This window comes from Juglans microcarpa x Juglans regia, chromosome 7S, assembly GCF_004785595.1.
Source record: "Juglans microcarpa x Juglans regia isolate MS1-56 chromosome 7S, Jm3101_v1.0, whole genome shotgun sequence".
Classification (NCBI taxonomy): domain Eukaryota; kingdom Viridiplantae; phylum Streptophyta; class Magnoliopsida; order Fagales; family Juglandaceae; genus Juglans; species Juglans microcarpa x Juglans regia.
Window position 1 is genome coordinate 11,151,902 of NC_054607.1, and position 24,053 is coordinate 11,175,954.

Consider the following 24,053-nt stretch of genomic DNA (forward strand, 5'->3'; position numbering starts at 1 on the left):
TTTTTAATTTGAGTTCACTTTTTATTTGATAAAAAATGTTAATTGTATTTAAAAAAAATTTATAAAAAAAAAAATATTTTTCCACGTGTCAATATGCTAAAAATTATAAAATTTGAATTTAAAAAAAATGACAAATAAATCTTGTAAATAAAATTATAATTTCACGTAACATTCAAATACAAAATAAAAATAATGGTTAAGTATTACAAAACAAAGTTTTTAACAAGACCACGAAAGGCCATTTACTAGAGGAAACTGACGATCATAAAAGCTAAAATCCAAACTTAGCTTTGTCCGTAATTTGAAGTTTAAAATCCCAACGTTTTATAATAAAAAAACGAAGCATGCTCTTAGAAAGAAAATAAATATATATTACCTAGAGAGGAACAAAATATATAAACAAAAATAATTGATTTTGTTCATTCCATTATAGGAAAAAAAAAAAATATTTTAGGATTTGAGAAAAATACACAAAATCCCAATAACAAATGTGCAGATACAATACGTATAATTATGAAGTCCAGCCACCAATGTATTGACCTTATCGTTTAAGATATCTAAAGACGGCTGGAGAATTTTGTCCTTTAAAGATATTCAGGGAACCCTAATATGTGCATCAAAGCATACACTAATGTGTGCAGTAATCTCCAGCGCCATCGCACTAACCCAAGCAGGTCGTGCCTCCCCTCGCCTCTCCTGTAGTACCAATTGGACCCTTTCTACTAGTTAAACTGTGGGTATCAACTTTGGAGTTGGTTTGGGTTGGTGGTACAAGATCTAGTGTAGGCAGGACAGTCACGCACCTTGGCCTTTCCAATGTTGTGTCTATGTAAAGTCATATCAAACAAGCTAATTTGATTGACCACACATTTATTGGCTTGGGGTGTTACTCCTAACTACTGTAGCAACTGACTAATGATGACCGCATATCAAAGATTATCGATGGAAATAACATTTGATTTATAATGAATCCTCAAAAAGATTCATAATGGCAAGTCAATTGGGTCCCCCATGTAGTGAGGAGAACGTGAAAGTTATATATTTCAAACCTTTCACCTCACTTTCATTTTCTGCAAATGTATTTCTTTCTACGCCTTACTTTTGTTTTTCTCTGCAAGTAATAAACTTCATTAGCATAGAAACTAGTTTATAAAAACTTAGAGGTAAAAGCAATCGATAATTATACAGGAGGATCCTTCCCCTGCTGTGAAAATCCAGTAGGCATTGTGGAATTTTTATTAATGAGATGCTTCTATATAGATTTTTAGAAGATTTTCATTGCGCAATGGAATGTGTTCATTGATTATGAGATAGATGTATTTTGATTATTTTCCAACTTTCAAATTCATTGAGAATGTATCTTATGTCCCTTGCTATTCCATTCACTGTCCTTCAGATGCTTTTTGAGGTTGTTCTATAGCTTGGATGGTGAATAGGGAATCCCTTTCAATGATGATCCTCCTAATGTGCTGCTCAAGGGCCTCTTGAACTTCTATGATTGATGTCATGGCTTCTCCTTGGTTTGGATTGACTGCTACTGAACTTTGTTGTAACAAATATTGTGGATCCAGTATGTGCTCGACATATTGTAGTTGTAGTGCTACCGGTCATTCCTCTAGCCATATCAAAAGATATTGACACATAATCTGGTGGAGGAGGAGGCCAAATGGGATTGTTGTTTATGAATTTTCATTCCCTAGTTGTGTAATTGTTTTTGTAAGTGCTAAGGGTTCTAGAAATGAACTTATCAATAGTCATGTTAAAAACCTCATGAATGATTTGATTTCTCAAGAACCAAAGACTGTCCAAGGCTAGAACCATAAATATTTGAAATTGATGCACTTCTGTAACTACCAACCTTAGTTTATTATTGGGATTGAGGATTACTAAGATCCAATCACTAATATCTTGAACAACTAGTGAAGAGATATCAAGAGGTCAAGGAGACTGTCTCCACAAGATCCTAGAGAATGGACATTTAAGGAAAATGTGAGATGTGGTTTCTTCCTCCATTTGACATATAAGGCATAGGGACTGATCTTCATTGAGAGAAATGCAGGTTTTTAATCTAGTTCTGATTGGCAAGATGTTGTTCAGTACTTTCCAGAGGAAAATTTTCAGTCAATCTTTCATTTTCAAAGACCAAATTTTTTCAAGTTTGAGAGGAGTCATTGGAATTTGACTGGAGTGAGATTGAAGCATAGGTTGATTTTATAGAAAAAATTCCAAATGAATGATAAATCCATTTGAAAGTGTCTCTAACATTTTGAAATTGATATTGCGCCAAAGGAATTTTCTCAATTTCATAGACATTATCTTGTGAGAATAGGGTTTGTAGTAGAAGGGAATTCTATCTCCTTGGTTCTTCCAAAGTTAACTAAAAAATACTTAAGTCAGTATCTTGAAAGGCAGTAGAAGAAAGAGGAGTTGGAGGAAAGGGTACCAAATTGGGAATCCATGGATCCACTCAAACCTTTGTGTAGGTGCAATTATTGATCTAGATACAAGAACTGGAAGCCAAAAACTCTCTTTGCTTTAGTAGCCATTTTCAGAATCTGGAGTCTGATTGTTTGGCAGTAACAATCATCCAAGTGGAGTTTTTCAAATATTTCGATGAAAGAACTATTTTCTAGTTACTATTTCCCTCACTAAGCATATGCCAACCTAAATTACTGATTAGAGCTTTATTGAAGTGGGAAGTTAACCTATGTCCTAAACCTCCAGTCAATTTTGGATTACATATTGAACTCTAAGATTTGGGGTGAAGTGAGATTTTTTAGGGTAAAAAACCCCCACCAAAATTTCATACAGGCTTGGTCAATTCTTCTTTCGAGGTTTCTTGGGATCCAAATGCAGGACATGGTGTAAGAAAGTATGGAACATGATATAGTTCTAAGTAAGGTTGTCTTCTTACTTCGAATAGAAGTTTGGATTTCCAACCAGCTAACATGCCTTGTGTTTTTTTCCAACACCTCATTAAAGTGGGACCTATTGGAAGCTTCCAGATTGAGGGAAAGTCCAATATATTTGATCTTGGAAGAGGATATTTTAAAATTTAGCACTTCCTTAACTGAACCAATAGTAGAAGGGGTGGAATTTCCACTGAATTGAAGGATGATTTTCTAGGATGAATTTTTTGCTCGCTGATTTTAATTCCCTTTAGATTACCTTTGTGCTCCTCTCTACTAATCAATCTAGACACACATCACTTCCTAAAATGAATAAAAAAGATGAGATGAGATCTCCTTGCCTAAGGCCCCTAGAAGGGTGGAAAAAACCATGTGGCTTCCCATTTATGGCCACTAAGTATGAAGCAGAGGATATGCACTTCTTAATCCAATTTATCCAGGTTTGTTGGAAGCCTAAACAAGATAGCACAATAAGTAAATGTTTCCATTCAATAAAGTCAAATGCTTTCTCTATATCTATCTTTATAGTCATAAGCCATTTTCTCCCTCTTTTTTTTTTTTTTCAAATGGTCATGAAGGATTTCTTGTGCCAGAATGGTATTTTCTTGAATAGTATTTTCAAGACGAAATGCAGTCTGATGGGGTGAAATGATTTTTTGACGTACTACTTTAAACCTATTGGCTAGTATCTTGGCAATGATTTTATAGCACACATTTGAAATACTTATACGCCTATATTGATGAACTGTATTGGGGGACTCATTTTTCGAAAAAGACTATATGAGTGTGGTTTAATTCTTTCAAAACATGGCCATTGATGAAAAATTTTTTATGGCAACAATGACATCAATTTTGATAATCTCCCAATAGTTTTTATAGAAAAAGTATGTAAACCCATCTGGCAAGGGATTTGGATGAGGAGATTTGCTTAATAGTTGAAATAATTTCTTCTTTAGTTGGGATAGTGCATAAAACATCATTGTCAAGGCTAGAAATCTTCTTGAAAAAAATATTTTTCCAACTCTTTAGGGATTGGGGGATTGGAAGTGATTTAGGAATATATTTTGAATGTGTTTAGGGTTATTAACCCACTGATTTTTGATATCCTTTAGACAATCTATGTTATTTCTTCTTCTCCTTACATTGGAGGACATGAGAAAGAATTTAATGTTCAAGTTTGTGGTGGTTAGCCAATTGATCCTTAATTTTTGGTGCCACAAGATTTCTTCTCTTTTAAACTGCTTCTGTCTTTGATGAGAGTTTGAATATGGCCAAAACTATTCTATTCCAACCAACAAAATTTACATCATAAAAACACAAACTTTCTCCATGTTCAAAACTTCAAGTATTTTGTCCTCAAGAACAACCCTTGATGTTCATAATCTAACTCTTTTTAAAACAACTCCAAGAATTCCAAAAGTTCTATAACATAATTTCAATATGTTCATAAAAAAAATTTAAGAGCTATCATGCTTTGAATAATTAATTCAAAACCACAAAAGGTCACAAAATCATACTTAACACAATCAGTTTGTACCCATTCACCAAAACCGACTGCTATGTGGTTTAGTTTTGATCAAAAAATTAGATCCAAAACTTCCCATCAAATAAATCATCAATGAACAACATCATGTGTTTAATAATCAAGTCTTAGAATAGATCTAAGTATCAAACCTAAGATCATGTAGCAAAAATTGCATAAAAACCATATATATCCATCCAAGAACCTCAAATACAAGACCTATTCGAACTTTTGCATGCATAAAAATTTATATCTTTTAGACCAACACTATAAATCTTCAAAATAACATTCTAAAATATATATAAAATTTCTAGGAGCATCATATGTGAATATCAAAGCCATTGGAGCACGATTTCACAACAAAAGACATAACCTTATTCAAAACAAAATTTGTTTTCATACTCTTAGTTTTCAACATTTTAGATCTATGTAAAACTCTCATAAAAAACTTATAACATGCAAAAAATCTTTATCAAACTTTTATATTAGCATGCTAAATAAACCATAAAAATATTAGACCAAGATCTTTTCAAGAACACCATAAAAATAAAAAAAAATAAAAAAAAAAATCACACAATCTCCAGACTATCGCCCAAAGTGACCCCTATATGCTTAAATAAACTTTTAACCCATCAAAAGATCATTAAAATTACACAAAATATATCAACAAGAATAAGACTCAAATAGGAACAATTTATACAAAGGAAACATAGTAAGAAAACACTTACAACAGCTTTGAAAAATTCAAATAATGAAGGTCAGAAAAACTGTTCGAGAGTTCCTCGAGTTTTCTCTCGAAGAAAATGCTACAAAAGTTATCAAAGGCTAGTGAAATGGACAAGGAAGAGACTTATACCTCTAGCGGGGTGAAAGGACATGTGTGAGTGACACTTTGGGTGATATGGTATCAGCCAAAACCGTGAGTAATACCATGAGTTACAGCACATAGTTTTCAACCAAGGAAACTTCCATGTAAAGGGTGGTGGTGAAGGGTTTTTAGCCTTCTCTTCAACCACTATTTAGGCTGACTTGGTCAGTAAAAGGACACCCATGGTAGGGGGAAAATTCCTCCACAAGTCTTGTATTGGTAGTGCAATTTCGTGGGCCTTAATGGGTCTTAACCGAATAGGGCTTCATTTGGGATTTCAAGGGGTTTTGGTTGGGGTTTGGGTTTCTAATAAGTCCAAATCTAATTTTTATTGGCCCAATAAAATTACCAAGGTATAAAAAAATAAATAAGGGTATAATGACATTCATTATAGTGGTTAATAGCATGTGAAAGTGATTTAATCGATCAATTAAGTACTAAGCTACAACCGGTCACAATTAGGGTTTTGGAGCAAACATTCAGGGTTTGGGAAAACCTTTTTGGGTTTTGGTTTTCACCAAGGTTTTGATTTTCACCAAATTTTTGGGGTTTTAATTGGACTCCAAGTATTTGGGGTTTAACTAGAGTTGAAACTCTCTTTGGTTTGACATAAATTTGATTGTTTGATATAGTGAGCTTAGGTGGCATGATCACAAAGCTTGATATTCCTTCTCATTTCTATCTTATGGTTTCTCTGAGTGCCAACTGTCCAATACTATTCACCAAGTATCCACATAAGAATTTTCTAACCTAATTTGGACATTTCAGACTGTGATCTTGAAAACATTGGACTGAGTGCCATATGGCGCTTTCACTAGAATAAGTATTCATTCCAAAAATGGTGAAAATAACGTTGCACCATAAAATTAAAAATATTTATATGAAACTAGTAGTGTATTTCATTTCACAAATTCAACTCATAAGTGTCTTGAACAATTCAAAACTCGTTTTTGAACGGTTATTGTCTGGAAAATGAAAATCATTTTATTGCGTCATAAAATCTTAAATATTCATCTAAGACTAATGGCGTAGATTGTTTCTCATTATGACACTCCGAAACACCTCAAATAAATAAAATTGTATTTCTAAAGCCTAAGTGGGCCAGAAACTAACTATGCTAACAGATTCAATCATATGCAATTGCTTGATTCGTGTGACCTTTCCAAAGTTTTCACTGAATTTCTGGAGGGTTGTTACAATTAGGCCCAACCATTCATCATTCATCATTCTCCTCCCCTGTATTATTGATTAGGAAGGTAGATAAGAATTGGAGAATGTGTATCGACTGCTAAGCATTAAGCAACGAGACTGTCAAGGACAAGTTCATTATTCCAGTCATTCATGAGTCACTTGATGAATTACGTGGTGCAACCATTTTTTCTAAGATGGATCTAAGGTTTGGCTACCACTAAATAGGTTAAGAGAAAAGGATATCCCAAAAACAGTTTTTAGGACTCATCTAGGCCACTATGAGTTTGTAGTGATTCCTTTTTTGTTTAACCAATGCCCCAACCACATTCTTGGGATTAATGAATGAAGTGTTCCGGCCATACCTACGAATATTGTCATTGTCTTTTTTTTTTAAAAAAAAAAACAAATTAAATTTTGGTTTATAGTAAAACCAAAGAAGGCCATTTACTACATTTAACCATGACGTTAAAGGTCTTAGCAGAACATACCTTGTTTTCTAAGAGGAGTAAGTGTCGGTTTGGGTGCAATGAGATAAAATATTTGGAGCACTTGGTCTCAGCTGAAGGGGTAAACGTTGACCCCTCTAAAATACAATCTATGGTGAATTGGTTCTTACCTAAATTTCTCAACTTTTTGAGAGGATTTTTGGGGCTTACAAGCTACTATAGAAAATTTATTCGGCACTATGGATTGATAGTTGCACCTATCATTGCCTTACTAAAGAAAAATTCATTCCAATAGACCGCAACAGCTTATAAGACCTTCGAAGAATAAAAGACGACCATGACTAGGCCCCTAGTATTGGCCCTACCTAATTTTCCAAGCCTTTCCTCATAGAATGTGATGCCTTGAGAGTAGACATAGGGGCTGTGTAGATGCAAGAAGGCAGGCCATTGGCTTATCTTAGCCATGTTCTCAAGGGGAAAGCCTTATATCTATCTACATATGAGAAGGAACTCGTAGCCCTAGTCTATGTAAAGACAGACCAACAGAGCTTGAAATTCCCATCAGAACAAAAAAATAGGAACTCCATCTCAACGAAAGTGGATCAACAAGTTGTTAGAATATGATTTCTCTATAGAATACAAGAAGGGAAAAGAGAACAAGGTAGCTAATGCTCTATCTAGGTAGCCTGAAGTAATTGAGGAAGTTTCTTTGGCAAGTATTATAGTTTTGGACCTCATGTGGCTACACAACCTTAAGGCTTCCTACAAGACTGATATGGACCTCTCTAAACTTTATCAGAAATTACAACAAGGTCAATTTCCTAACAAGGGGTTTACCCTAGTGAATGGTATGTTTTTAAAAATGGAAGAATTTATTTGTAAAAAAATTTTCCATTTAAGACATAAATTCTGCACTATATCCATGACAACCCTTATTACTTCATAGGGCCAGGAATGGAAAAGGATCTAAAGTTTTACTTTAGGGAGTGCTCCACCTGCCAAAAATGCAAGTCAAAGAACCTGCACCCTGTTGGCCTACTCCACCCCCTGCCAATTCTTACTAAACGTTGGACATATATCTCAATAGACTTCATTAAGACCCTACCCTTATCCAATGGATTTTCTGTGATCCTAGTGGTGGAGGACCACTTTAAAAATATGCCAATTTCCTCCCCCTCTCCCTTCCTTACATTACAGCTACAGTGGCTCAGCTCTTCATCTCCCAGGTCTTTAAATTCTATGAAATGCCCTTAACTATAGTTACAGACTGAGATACCACCTTCACGAGCTCCTTTTGGAAGGCAGTGTTTAGGCTACATGACGCCAACTCTCTTACAACTCTGCTTACCACCTCTAGTCTGATGGACAGACAAAAGTTGTGAACTACTGTGTTCAACAATTTTTAAGGTGTTTTGTTCACCACCATCCCAAGGAGTGGGTAAGTTGGTTACCATGGGGGGATTGGTGGTACAACACCAATCTCCACTCTTCCACCCATCTCACTCCCTTTGAGGCCTTATACGGGGTTCCCCCACCTACCCTCTTATAGTATGTCTCAGGGACCACACAGAATATAGAAGTGGACTCTCACTTGAAGTCATGGGATGAGATTCTAGCTTTACTAAAGAACTTACTAGCAGCACAAGCCTTTATGAAAAGAAAATATTATAAGCACCACACCATGTGTGAGTTTGAGGTGGGAGAAATGGTACACCTTAAGCTATAGAAATACAAGTAGTAGAGTGTTGTCTGACGCCGAAGTTCCAAACTTTTTTCTAGCTACTTTGGTCCCTTCATGGTTTTGCAACAAATCGGTGAAGTAGCTTTCAACTGGGGCCCTCAATTGTACCTTCACCAAGGTTGCCCCTCTTAATCCACATGGGGCTTTTCGCATCAAACCGGAATAGATCTTGTGGCAACAAATGACCAAGTGTCAAAACCAGCCCCTGATCAAACTTCTAGTCAAATGGAGTGACACCCATGAAGCAGACTGAAGGGGAAGCAGATGTTAAGCCTCTTAAGGTTCAAACAATTCACGACAACACTAGTCTGAAGTCGAAAAGGGGATAGAGCTTAATCTCCTGTTTGTGTGTCTGTGGGTCGTGTGTCAGTGGGCTAATTCTTAGTTGCAGATTTTAGTCATAAATTGCGGGCTTTATATTTAGTTGTGGGCTTTATCTTTAGTTTAAATAATTGTGGTTATAGTTGTAATGGGTTGGGCCCATTATCGTGTTCAAGACCACAATTATCATTTACTTTGTTTTTTTTTTATTTTCTTTTTAGTTATTTGTTCTGTTGGAATGTTCTGGGATTTACATAGATGAGAAATACAAGGCTTCGTGTCGATAATGGAGGTGTTGATTTCCTTGAAAAATCAAAATAGCAATTTCCTTTTTTATGCATTTACTCAATTTTGTTTCTGTGATTGTTTGGATTCTTTTCATTATTGTCCAATTTTGTTTTCTGGATTTTTCCCTTTTCTTTGACGCAATATATCACTCCATTAATTGAATGAAATGACCTATTTTGGAATTGACTAAAACTAATTAGTTCCCAAGTTGCCCAAAAAGAAATCACTTAATAAAGTTTACTTTCACAACCTTTGTAAAAAGAAATCACTTTATAAAGTTTACTTTCACAACCTTTGTATTTGAACTGATTTGACTAATCTCTAAGGAGAAATGAGATTTCTTTTTCTTCCATCCATGCAACATTCCATTAATTTAGTTCCATTTTACAATCACCCCTATAGCTAATTGCTTCTAAAGCATTATACCTTTTCAAAACTCTTTCTGTGGATATTTCTCTTTAGGCCCCTCTTCGATATCTGTCACTGATTGCAGCATGGCAATCTCATTGGCAGAAAATTCCATATCAAAGTTTGAAACCAAACCAAATTCAAATGGCAACATCACCGGCTTAGGTCTCGGAAATGAACACTTGTTGACCACATGATCTCTATTTTCATGCACAGTTTCGGCCACACAAGGGAATTTGGAAGAAGTCGAAGATGGGCAAGATGAAATATTGGAAACCACACCAGTAGTAGTGCTGGCACTAGGACCAAAAGTAGCAGCACTGGAAGCCACACCTCCATTAATAGTATTGCCAATGGTAGCGATAATGGATGGTTGGGCCTGGCGCAAGAGCCATTCTATGGTCTCGCCATCGGTTTTATAACCAAGCTCGCGAGTAAGTTGAAAGACACGGGCAGCGCATATTGGTGGCAGCCGGATGCGGCGGTCCCTGCCATTAACCTTGGAGTGACGGTCTTTTGATGGGGCCTTACATGGAAGGAGCTTGGCTTTTGAGGCACTTGGTGCTATTGGTTGGGAATTGGGAGTGGGTTGATTGTTTGATGAGCTAGAGAGTTTCATCTCTAGATCATTTATTCTCTCCAACTCTATATGTTCTCAATAAAATTACGTATGGTTTAGGGGTTTATATAATGTTGAGAAAGAGAGAGAGGTTTGAATGTGCTTTCTTTCTTAATAATTAGTCTTGATTGAAACTGATACTTTCTATTGGTGAAATGATCTATGTAATATTGTTTTCTAGTTCTTCATGCAATTTTCTATTAAATATTCTTAAATGTTTGATTTTTAGTAATACTAGTTAATGGTAATGTGAACCGTTGGATTGGGAGTTAATTAATATAGGCTTGAATCCAATGGCTAGTAAATTCATGATGTGCTAAATAGGAAGGCCAGTGATATCTGCTTTGGTTACTATAAATAGAAATGCATTAGTTGTGTTGATGAGTCTCTTTCTTCTTTGCAATTAATTCTTCAGATTTACTCATTTATGACCTTACTTCATCAAAGCCTGGGCATGCATCATCCTTTGCTGTAATTATTAAAGTTTGTAATCACCATTAATGTAAAGTTATCCTCTCATAATTAATAGGGATAAATGACCAATAATTTTTGTGCATTACCTCTGTTAAAAATTCAGTTCATCCTATTTAATGGAAGACACTTGTTACTTTCTAAAGCCGCCATATGTTGAAGTTTTTCTTCTTACTTAAAAAAATCAAAATCAAAAATAAATTATGATAATTTTAAATTAAAAAATACAAAAAATAAAACCTTGAACTTGACTGGCGAATAAGGGCCACCACTTGTGGCCCTTTTCCAGCCACCAATAATCTATGGACCAGGCGGGTTTGGTTGCCACGACCATAAGGATTATACATCTTAATTATACTAGCTTAGAAATGCACCTGCTTGATTCTCATGGAGGCAAAGTGCTCGCCAACAAGGTGAGCAATGCGGGGAGGGAAAATACCCTCTATCAGGTGAGCAACATGGAGTCCACCAAGGGAAGCAAAGTGCCTTCCAGTTAGGTGTACACCACAGTTGGAAAATGCTTGTATCCCCAGTGGGCACCACGGGAAACAAAGTGCTTGCCATTAAGGCGTGTACCAGGGAAACAAAAGGTGCTCGAAGGAGTTAAAGTCCTTGTCCTAGATGAGAACCACGGGCGGCAAAGTGCTCACCACCTCGATGAGCAACATGGAAAAATGAAAGTACTCACTATCAAGTTGAGCACCAAGGGAGGCAAAGTGTTCGTCCCTAGGCAAACACTACGAGAGGCAAAGCGCTCGCCCCCCAGACGAGCACCAAGAAAGTTAAAGTGCTCATCAAGGTGAAATGGAAAGTACTCATACTCCAGGCGAGCAATGTTGAAATGGAAAGTGCTCAGACACTAGGCGAGCACCATAGGAGTGAAAATGATAGCCACTTCGGTGAGCAACATGGAAATGGAAAGTGTTCGTACCCAAGCAAGCACCATGGGAATCAAAGTACTCATGCACCGAGCAAGCAACGGGAAAAGGAAAAGTGCTCGTACGCCAGCTACCATCCTGGAGCTGAAGTACTTGTAACCCAACCGAACACTATGAGAGGCAAAGTGCTTGTGCCCAGGTGAGTATTCCGAGCGGCAAAGTGGTCACTTTCAAATGCGAGCAGCAAGGAAGTTAAAGTGCTGCCCCCCACCTCGACAAGCAACTTGAAAAGTGAAAGTTCTCACTAACTAGGAGAGCACCACAGGAGGCAAAAGTACTCATCACCTAGGCAGAGCACCATGAGAGCAAAAGTGATTTTGCCACCCAAGGGAGCACCATGTGTCGATCTAGACCCACGCCGATGTCGTAGTCCATCCCTTGGTTGACCTGGATGCACAACGTCATTGTGGTCCATCTCTAAGCAGGTGTTGAACCCCAGTAGTGTTGTGGGTCAATATTGTTACAAGGCACTATCATTGTCGTGGGTCTCTGCACCGTTGGTTGCTCCTTGTTGCTTCTTGCCCGCTTGCTTGTTAATAGTAGCCATTACCACCTTTCACCCTCGGTGCCTCAACTATTTCTTCATGACGCAACAATACTACTCTCATAAATTATTAATTGTGCTAAATGTGGCCATGTGGGTCACTAGTTCACATGTTTGGGTGATGCTTTCAGGGAGCAAAAAGGAAGAGGAAAATAAGCAGTTACATTTTTTATATTGGAGGAAGACAACAAAAAAAGAAACCAATAAGAAAACCTCTTTTGTGGCAAGCTCTCGATATGAACAACAACAGTGAGAGAAAAAAAAGAAACTTTGCAAGTAAAAAGGTCCCCCGTAGAGCTGAAAATATAGTTTAAGAGATTAAGTAAGCTAATAATATGATCAATTACGTAAAATAGGCACGAAAAGTAGACTCGCATTTGAATATGCTCGTCGATTTTACAAGCTTAGTGTTAGTAACAAGTGCATTTTTCCATGCCCCATCAAATAGTAGAACTAATTTTTAAATTCAGGGTCAATGAGCATCGTGTCATATATATAAATTAACGATAATGTCCAATGAATACATTTTTTTTATATGATCAAATAACTCTATAAAATTTGAAAAGATTGGCAATTTCATTAGCGTGCCTACAAGAAAGATGCAAAACTCGCTCTTTTATCATAAATATGGAAATACGATTAAAGATGCAAAACTCTCTCTTTTATCATAAATATGCAAAACTCGCTCTCTTTTTTATTTTTTCCAAGTCTCATTTATCTGTCACCAATGTGAAATCAGGATTTTACATACTCTAATATTTTTTATGAGCAAAATCATAATATCCTTTTCACTAGGGAATTTGTATCTTTTTATATGTTTAAATTTAAAATATTACTTATGCATTGCTTTTTAAATAGAAAGGTCCCCATACAATTTTGAACTCCAAATACTTTTAACTTTGATCGTTCTTTTAATACACTATTAACGCTCTCTTAAATATGCCACGTCATCACAAACAATAGTGTGACACGTGTAAAGAAAGTTTAAAAACACATTTAAAAAAAATTAAAAAGAATTCTAATCACATGGGTGGCCAGCCATCCAGGCAATGTCCAAGTCTTGTAACACAAATTGCTTAGGTACCAACCAAGGACCTTGGAGTTGCCTGGCCGTGACCCAAGCTAATTTTTTTTTTTTTTATTTGAATGAGTTTTAAATTTTTTTACCATTGGAGATGATGTGTCATATATATAAATATATATATATATATATAATAACGAGGTAAACGGTTTCAAACCCAAATTTTTCATTCGGAAAACCAGATCGTATATTATAAAGCTCTCGGCCATAGATTTTCCATATGAAGATGATGTGCCATATTTAATAAACTATTAACAGAAGGATCCTAATGATCAAAATTAAAAGTATATGGAGTTTAAAGTTCAAACTTAATATAGGGACTAATTTATCCACAATAGGCTAATTACAGATATTATTTTAAGAGAAAATCTATTTATATACCTTATTTTTTATACACCCAACACACCGTTGATGTGAAAATTTTTCTCATCAACTATGCTAAAAAATAATTTGTGTGATTTTTTTAAAGTTATAATAAGTCTCATTATAAGTGGTGTGTTACATATTATTTTAATATGTAACCATATTTCATATCATAACTTACCTTTTACCTTATACAAGTATCATACTAGTTTTTGTGAAGAAAATTTATATGAAATATAAATGATACACTTGGTTCATGCTCTTAATATTATTGGCAAAAATATGTGATTTGTTTTAAAAAATCAATTTGCTGAATACATAGCCAAATTAAACCATAGATCTCTTAAAATTGTTGTTCGATATAGTTGATAGTTAAAGAGGGATTAAAGCCTTGTTTGGACAATGATAGTATATTAGAATATCTATGAATAATAACGAGTGAAGATATTTGAGTTTGTTTTGTATTAGCATGTGGGTCTCATTGAGAAATCTTTGGATGTATGAAATAAGTTTATATATTTTTAACTTTTTATAAGGGTTTAAAAAAATGATGGATCTCATCAACGATTGGTATGTTTTGTCACGAATGAATAATATTTTATTGTTATGTTTTCTTAATAAAAATAAAGTATTTATGGAGAAAGTGAGAAATGGAGATCCGGCCTAGTTTGGTATTGAGAAATCAGAATATCTCACTATTATTCATTATTTTATTATTAAATTTTACATACTTTTTATTATTATTTATTACTATTCAATATTCTATTAATAATTTTTCATTATTTTTTATTACTATTCATAAAATACTTAAAAATATCTCATTACCCAAACACTAGAAAGAGAGTATACAACCGTACAAAATTATCTGAGATACTCTCAGACCATTCTAACATAAACGAAACATATATAAGTTGAGTGCTATAATATTTATTAAGAATTTATTATTATTTTAAAAACTGAAATGTATTTTGAGATTATTTGACAATAAAAAGCATTGTAAAACTCCTATTCTAATTTTAACTCTAGTAATAGCAAGAAATTTGGAGATGCTTAATGAATGAGATGTAATGTCACTGCATTAAATGTTGATGTGTTAACATTAAATAGAGTAACGTTTACGTGTTATATTTAGGAGATGCTTAATGAATGAGATAAGATGAAAATTTATAAATAATATTAAAATAATTTGTGAATAATAATAAAAGTATTTGAGTTAATATGATTTATTAGATTTTAGAAAATGTGAAAAAAATATCGAATAAAAATATTGTAAAGTTAAAATTATATTATTGTAAAATTAAAATTGTCGAATAATATTGTAAAGTTATATTATTAGGATATAATTTATTATTATTATTATTTTTATTTTGAAATTTGAAAAGTAATATTATTTTTTTGTGTTTTGTTTGAAATTTTAGAACAGTTGTAATGATTAAGTAATAATTAAATAACAAAGTTAAAAATTTAAAATTTAAAAATATTTATATTTGAATGATGTTTGAAAAAATATTATGAAAATTTTTAAAATAAGATGAAATAAGAATCTTTCCCAAACAGCCCTTTTAATCTCTCAAAATTATGAAAGTGTTGAAAAATGTTCTCTATGATCTTTTCAATCATTATCCTCTTACGTTGTATTATATTATTGTAAAAGATAAGTTAGTGATGGTAAATATTTTTTCAATAATTTTAGGCCAGTAGGCCACCATATTAAAGGACGGAGAGGAGATAATAATTTTAATACTTTTTTCAATTAATATTGATACATCTATAATTTTTTTTAACTATTTATAATTAATTTCACAACCAAATAAATATAAGTGAAATACTTTATTCAAAACTTTAATTGTATATAATTATTCTTAATATAAAATAGAGGAGTTAAATAATTTCAATTTTATTATTTTTTCTTAAAAAATGTTGACACTTGATCCATGAAAATTAGAGGTGTAATCCATCAGGTTCGGTCCGATTTTGTACATTTTTTTAGAACCACATAAGTATATATCAGTTTTGAAAATTTAAGAATTGATACCGGACCGATTCATTATCAAAACTAAAACTTCTGATTTTTCCAGTTTCGATCCGATTTGGTCTAATTTTTCCGTTTTATAGATTATCGATGTTAGTAATAATATGATATTTATATATACTAAAATATTAGTCTATTTATATTTTAATATAAGTACATATTTTATAATAATTAAACCATACTAGTCTAGTATTGAATTTAACTATAATTTATATAAATTCTAGACTTTTTATATGAGTATTTATGATCAAATGTGTAAAAATGTATTTGCAAAAAGAATATATATATTATAATTTATTATGCCAAAAATATATTTATCATTGATATATATATATATATATATACACACACACTAGTAATAAAGTGACGTCCAAGGGACGTTTGTATAATTTAGTTAATTAAGAATATTATCATATTTAAGTTATTTTAAAACTCTAATTATTTATATGATTTTATTTTTTTAAAAATATTTCGTAAAATTTCATCATTTATTTAATGATGGAAGATTAATATTTTATAAATTAAATTTGATAGTTTATGTATGATATGCTATTTATATTTTAATTATTTATTTTAAATTAGTTTAAATCAATGTTTAAATTTATACTTTAGATCAAATCTAGGGACTTAAAATGAAAGGTTGAGATTTAAATCTTCAAAACTTTCATTTTCCACTCACTTTCCCTTTCTTCCTCTCTCTCCTTCTACTTCAAAGCCCCGTCTTCCCTCTCTCTCACCCGATCTCCTCCCTCAAGCAGCCCAGCGCCACTGCGTGTCACTGATCACCTCACCGGCTTCCCCTTACGTTAGCGACCAAACCCCACCGTTGAAGCCTCTTGGCAACTCCTCTCTTAGTCACATGCGAACAATCCGAAATGGGTCTCAACGTACGGGTTCTCCACCCTTGTGCTACCGCGGCTCAGCCCCAGCTCTACTAAGCACCACCACTGAGTTCTCTTCACACTATGGACCACTTCCATGCAACCCACCACCCATAGCTCCTCAGTAGCCCACCCACATAGCACCTCTAAACGCACGAGTTTCTCCCCGTAGCGTCGCCGTTAGCCAACCCACGCCACAGCATCACCACGACGTCCTAGACTCGCCGCCTACAGCCCACGACGCCACCTACAGCCCACGACGCCACCACCAGCTTTCCATGGCACCTCCCCTGCTCCTCCATGCCTAACTGAGCCGCTACCTCTCCTATTTTGTATTTTGTGAATTTGTACATTTTGTGATTTTGGAGAAATATGATAATTTACTGTGATTTTGTGATCATCCTACGGTGATTTTGAGATGATTTACGATGAATTTGGTCGGTGGTTGCTGTGAGATTGAGGTTGAGATCAAGAAATATAAGAGGAAGACAGAAGTGGACATTGTTCATTACTATTCATTTATGTTCATCAGCCGATATGCTCTTTTAAGTATAAGGAGATATCAAAAGTTTATATTAATAACTTCATATTGATGTTTATGTTTAAGATTAAAATTTTATGTTATATCATATGTTATATTAATTTTATGTTATAAGATTAATAGATTAGAATGATAATATTAGAATTTCATGTTATATTAATTAGTAATTTAATATATAATATATATAATATAATATAAAAAAATATAAATATATATACCAATTCGATTTGGTTCAAATTGATTTTTAAAATATAAAAAATCGATACCGCACCAATTTAAAATTGGTCTTGAGTCTTAAAAACCGATATCACATTAAGCCGATTATAAATACCCGCCGATTCGATTTGTATAACCGATTTTTCGGTTATTTTTTTACACTCGTAACACCCGATGTGCTCGCACGCGGACTCAGTCCATAGCTCGCTTTTTGGGCCTTCGAACCGAACCGAACTCGACGGTTCTGGAATTGGACGAAGCTTCTGGAATATCCTCTCTTCCAATAAAACTAAACCCTAAAGACCCAACACTATCTCGCTGCCTCCTTATCCACACGACCACTCTCTCACTGACCCACAACCCAAAAACCCTTAGCGTCGCTTGTTGAGAAATGGCGTCGACTAACGCTATCTCTACAGCATCCATCTTCTGCTCCCCCAAACAGGTGCTTGTTTATCTTTCTTATCGGGCTCTTTTGGTTATTCTTTTGCCTTCGTAGAAAAAATTTTGGGGAAAAATAATATGCATGCGCGTGGGGTGTGTATTGTGGGTTTGATCATCTAGGCTTAAGGACCTGAAGAGGTTTAATGTTTTATCATGTAGTTTTGAGCTTGCTGGTTAAAAATATAATTGCTTTTCGTTTTTGTTTTTGATTGAAATGAGAGAAATTGAGGATATTATCTTCTAGGCACTCTGTTCTAGGCGTGGTCTTGTATACGTTGCAATCTTTTCTAGTTACAATTTGGGAACTATTATGTTGGGTTTCATATTTATATATATGCAATAATCTGTGGATGCAATGTGACAGGGCTTGAGAAGAAGGGGTTCTCAGCAGCAGAGTAACAGGCTGAATCTCAGGCAATCGAGCGGTAGGTTTCTTGTGAGGGCTGCTGCAAAGGAAATTGCATTCGACCAGAATTCAAGATCTGCACTGCAGTCCGGAATTGATAAGCTTGCGGATGCTGTTGGGCTTACTCTTGGTCCTAGAGGTAACTTCTTGTTCTGGCGGTTTCCATCGTTAAATGGAGTGGTGTTGGTGACTTACCTGACATGGGAGCGCTTGGTAACCGGTTGGTGGAGGCGCTTGGTAACCATTATTCATAGAAAAAACTTTACTGACATGGGAGCTAATCCATCAAGATTTCATAGTTATTGTTTTATTGAGAAAAAGACTTCTGTAGTCCCTGCAATTTTGCCCAATTGAAATGCGCCTTATCTATAAATTATTTTTAGATGTAAATTAACTTCAATTTTCTTGGGAGGTTTTGTATATTTGTCCTTTCCATTGTTTTATTTTTTTTTAAAGAGTTTTGTCGTTTGTAGCAATTGCTCAATGCAGTCTGGGTTAACATCAATTTTCTATTTGATGTGTTTCTTTTTGGTATTTTGAAGGAGAAATGTTGTGTTGGATGAATTTGGAAGTCCTAAAGTAGTAAACGATGGAGTCACAATTGCTCGAGCTATTGAGCTCCCCGATGCCATGGAAAATGCTGGTGCAGCACTCATTAGGGAGGTTGGATCTTCATCTTTACCGTATTATATGCTATAATGTTTCTTTCTTCAATTTCTGTTTTTACTATAAATGTATTCTACAGTTGTCTAAGAGATGTGTTGATAATGTATTTACTTGTTTGTGTTGTGGTACATAGGTTGCAAGTAAAACCAATGATTCGGCTGGTGATGGTACAACCACTGCATCAGTTCTTGCACGGGAAATCATTAAATTAGGTCTTTTGAGTGTCACTTCTGGTGCAAATCCAGTCTCTATAAAGCGGGGGATCGATAAAACTGTACTGGGCTTGGTAGAAGAGTTGGAGAAGAAGGCTAGGGCTGTCGAAGGTCGTGACGATATCAAAGGTATTGTGTTTGTTTTTTTTATTATTTGAAATATTTATTTATTTGGTGACAAAATTTTTACTTCTTTAATTTCTTTTTTTACATTTTGGATTTTCCTTTTGGGTTTTCTTTCCAGCTGTTGCAACCATATCTGCGGGGAATGATGATCTTATTGGGGCTATGATTGCGGATGCAATTGACAAGGTTGGGCCAGATGGCGTTTTGTCCATCGAGTCGTCATCTTCATTTGAAACAACTGTTGAAGTTGAAGAAGGAATGGAAGTGAGTCTCTCTATGTATTTTTTTTTTCTAGATCGGGAGTTGATTTATTGTGTGTGTGGTGCATAAGCATGCTTGCAGTTGTTTGAGGCTCATCTGCTGTTTTGGTTCCATTTGGTGCACAGATTGACAGAGGTTATATCTCCCCACAATTTGTCACAAACCCTGAAAAGTTGATTTCTGAATTTGAGAATGCAAGAGTCTTGGTCACAGATCAGAAGATTTCTGCAATAAAGGACATAATTCCCTTGTTAGAGAAGACCACTCAGTTGAGAGCCCCGTTGCTTATAATTGCAGAGGATGTCACTGGGGAGGCCTTGGCTACACTTGTTGTAAATAAGTTGCGGGGCATTATCAATGTTGCAGCAATTAAGGCTCCTGGTTTTGGTGAGAGGAGAAAAGCCCTCCTTCAAGATATTGCTATTCTAACAGGTAGTCACATCTCATTAGAATGAAAGAGTTTGGTTCTGTATATTTTCCCTGTCATATAATAATGTATAGTGTAGTTATAAAAGCTTTAACAATTGTTAGTGGTTGGCAAATGAAATGTGGATATAACACTGTCAGATTCAGATATTTTTGGTTTGTCTATGCTCTGTCGCTGTCTCTTTGGTTGCGAATATACATTTTGGGTATGAAATTAAGGCCACTTCTCTTGGAATTTTGTTATCCTAGTAGGTTTTGATTTTTTTTTTTTTTTTAATAAGTTAGTAGGTTTTGATATTGAAAGGCTTTATTGTGTTTGTAGTCTTTTACAACAACATAACAGGGGTGAGGTGCGCCATATTATAGGTACAATGTCACTTCGTGGTGCTAATTTATGTTCTTGATCCATATTTCAGGAGCTGAGTTCCAAGCCAGTGATCTGGGGCTGCTTATTGAGAACACCTCAGTTGAGCAGCTTGGCTTGGCTAGAAAGGTGACCATCACCAAGGACTCCACCACCATTATTGCAGATGCTGCATCAAAGGATGAACTACAAGCCAGGATAGCACAATTGAAGAAGGAATTATCTGAGACAGATTCAGTGTATGACTCAGAGAAACTAGCTGAGAGAATTGCCAAATTGTCTGGTGGGGTAGCTGTAATAAAGGTGGGTGCTGCAACGGAGACAGAACTTGAGGACCGTAAACTCCGTATTGAAGATGCCAAGAATGCTACTTTCGCTGCCATAGAGGAAGGGATTGTGCCAGGTGGTGGTGCTGCACTGGTTCATCTCTCAACTCATGTTCCAGCAATTAAGGAGAAGCTTGAAGATGCAGATGAGCGGCTTGGTGCTGATATTGTGCAGAAGGTAAGAAGTCTATTATATAACATGATAAACTACTGATGGAAGTTTTGGTTATGAGTAGCAAATTGGTCGAGGGCTGCTGCTAATTTAAATTTGGTACTAGTTTTGGTGTAGAAAATATGGTACTAGTTTTTTGTTTTTTGTTTTTTTCCTTCTAAACTGGGTTTGAATGTCCCACTGGCCAGTTTATTATGGCTGCAGCTTTTAAGAACGTGAGAAGCTAAGCCAAGTTTTAGAATGGTAGTTGGGTTGCTTCTCAGAAGCCCCAAGCTGCATAAATAGACAGACTGAAAGGTAGCTCATACTTTTTAAAAGCTTGAAGCACCCCCTTGAAAGCTACAGAAACCCTCCACCAGAAAAATCTGGCATGCTCTAAGAAGTGGCTTTGGGTTGGATTTCTGCTAGGGTAGAGAGCTGCAGTTATCCTCGAGGGGTGGGTGTTTGTGCTGTATCAAAACAATCTGGCGTGCCACTAAATTATAGCAATGTCCTTGGTGCTTTTGGTCTATTAGATGAATAATTTAAGTGAAATGGATTTGTTTATTCATTGCTGTGTAAGATTAAATTTCTTGGCGGGGTTCTTACCTTTTGATTGATGTGTTTAAAATGTAGGCACTGGTAGCACCAGCATCACTGATTGCCGGAAATGCTGGAATGGAAGGTGAGGTAGTTGTGGAGAAGATAAAGGACAGTGAATGGGAAGTTGGTTACAACGCAATGACAGACAAGTATGAGAACTTGGTGGAGTCTGGCGTTATCGACCCAGCAAAGGTGACACGATGTGCATTGCAGAACGCTGCTTCAGTTGCAGGGATGGTCCTGACCACCCAGGCCATCGTGGTTGAAAAGGCTAAACCTAAGGCACCCATGGCTGCTCCCCCACAAGGACTTACAGTGTGATCTTCTCTCAAGAATTCGTCAAAATACAAGTGTTGTTAGGATTTTAGGTTTGAAAGAGCAGCGGTCCCATTGCGGTGAATTAAGAGGTATGTCATTTCCAAGTAGTAATAATTTGCCTTTTTTATTGTACGGATTTTGGAATATTGTAATTTTGTAGTCTGGTGTGTAATACCAATGGGTCCGGATGGATGGCAGTATTGACATGAAGGAACGAAATGACTTAAATGACCTTGAAACATCATGCATCAGCTCTCCTTTCTGACTTGGGGGAGCTTGAGCTTTGAGAGTAATGCTACTTGAAGCATCGTGCACGACAATCGTTAACACAATTTGTAATGTTCTTACTAGCAAGAACGCTACTGAACCTTCGACAATCGAATGCACAGATTTCACTCAAGAAGAATTCACACTACAAGACGGAATTACTCTCTAACGCAAGATTCCATTCGTGAATCTTGATAGAGAATTTTGGAATTCCCAACCTCCAAGTTGAATTAAACTTCAATGATCAATCAATACCTCTTACACAGGAGCGACCAAGACTGAAACGTAAAATGCACATTACAGCTCCTAAAAGCAATATTCACCGTTTCACTTAAAGCCAAAACACAACTTTACAAACAAAACGACACTATAACCTAATATTACAACCTAATATTACAATGCGTATCACATAAAACACCAAATCCTCCGTTTTATTCTAAAAGTAGTTTCAACCGTTACTCATTATTCTCTTCAGTTAAAACCGTTACCTCTTCCTCTTGGTTCCCTTCAACCCTTCTCACTCAGCATAGCCTTCACCCTTCTTATGTATCAGAACTTTCCCTCCTCCTCTTCAAGGACCAGCCCCAAAGCACCTGTGACAATCTCCACCTATTCAAGACCTTGTCTCTTAAGGCACCCGTGACCATCACAAGATGGTGCCAACCAAATGAGGATAGATAGACCTCAATTTGTATAACAACTCCCAAGAGTTATCATTCATATTAGCTCCCACCCATTTAATCAAGACCTCAGTAGCAGCATGATCTCCTACCTTTTCATCCTCTCAAAAATTTTTTCAGGCTCGTGTTGAACGACACTTTCTTCATTAACTGGAGGCAGTGTAGGCAAAGGGGAAATCTGTTCCCCTGGTTTATTCTTAAGACAAGAAACATGAAAAATTGGATGGATTTTTGATGTAGAAGGCAACCTCAACTTATAAGCAACTGTCCCAATTTTTTGAATCACTTGAAAGGGACCATAATATCGAGGAGCAAGCTTCATGTTATGTCTCATGGTTACTGATTTTTGTCTATAAGGTTAAAATTTAAGAAAAACCCAATCACTCTCTACAAAAGATCTTTTTGATCTCCTTTTGTTAGCATACATCTTCATTCTACTTTGAGCTTTCCTTAAGTTTTCTTTCAATAAGGACATCACTTGTTCATGATTCCTCAAGTACTGATCTACTGTTTCATTAGTAGTGGTGCCTGCTACATAAGACAACAATCTTGGTGGTGGCATCCCATACAAAGCTTGAAATGGAGAGATGCCTGTAGAGGCATGCACAACTGTATTGTAATGCTACTTAGCCATAGGAAGCCAAATACTCTTAACTCTTTGGTTTAGAACCATTGTAAGCTCTTAAGTAGGCTTCAACAACTTTATTCAAAGCCTCAGCTTGACCATCAGATTGAGGATGGTAAGCTGAGCTCATAGTTAAGGTCGTGCCCTGACCTTGAAGAGTTCTTGCCAAAACAAACTGGTGAACACAACATCACGATCTGACACAATTGTTCTAGGTAAACCATGAAGCTTGAAAACCCCAGAGAACAAAATTCTTGCCACCTTAGCTGCAATATAAGGGTGATACAAAAGAAAGAAATGACCAAACTTGGTCAATCTGTCCACCACCGTAAAAATAACAGTGCTTCCATTAGAACTTGAAAGACCCTCAATGAAATTCATGACAATATCGAGCCAAGGGTTCTGAGGAATGGGCAAGGGTTGAAGTAACCCTGTTGGAAAAACATTTTCTGACTTGTTGACTTGACAGACTTGACACTCGACCAATTTCGTGATGTCTTTCTTCATACCAAGCCAAAAACAATCCATTTTAGCTATTTGTAAAGTTTTATGGTAGCCAACATGTCCTGCCTCTGGACTATAGTGAATATCTTAATACTTTCTTCTGAAATGATGAATCAGGAACAATCACCATTCTGCCCTTCTTGTGTAGAAGTCCTTGCTACAAGGAAAATTCTCTTGGAACTTGTTACCCCTTCTTCAGAGCATCAATTATCTGAGTAATGTGAGAGGATTCTGAGTAACTTTGTTTCAGTTCAGTAATCCAAATAGGAGTAGGAAATGAAATGAGTGCCAAAA

At 35.6% G+C, this 24,053-nt stretch overlaps 2 protein-coding genes across 2 annotated transcripts; one reads left to right on the top strand and one right to left on the bottom strand.

Moving 5' to 3' along the window:
• Window positions 1-9,558: 9,558 nt before the first annotated feature.
• On the bottom strand, window positions 9,559-10,329 carry LOC121241270 (transcription factor PCF1-like). Its single transcript, XM_041138972.1, has one exon. The coding sequence runs from the start codon at window positions 10,311-10,313 to the stop codon at window positions 9,717-9,719; it is 597 nt and encodes a 198-aa protein (XP_040994906.1). The 5' UTR covers window positions 10,314-10,329; the 3' UTR covers window positions 9,559-9,716.
• Window positions 10,330-17,569: 7,240 nt separating this feature from the next.
• Window positions 17,570-22,003, top strand: LOC121241269 (ruBisCO large subunit-binding protein subunit alpha). The gene is made up of 8 exons (XM_041138971.1): window positions 17,570-17,825; window positions 18,189-18,369; window positions 18,772-18,893; window positions 19,030-19,237; window positions 19,353-19,498; window positions 19,621-19,927; window positions 20,338-20,789; window positions 21,399-22,003. The coding sequence occupies exons 1-8, from the start codon at window positions 17,772-17,774 to the stop codon at window positions 21,684-21,686; spliced, it is 1,758 nt and encodes a 585-aa protein (XP_040994905.1). The 5' UTR covers window positions 17,570-17,771; the 3' UTR covers window positions 21,687-22,003.
• The last annotated feature ends 2,050 nt before the right edge of the window (window positions 22,004-24,053 follow it).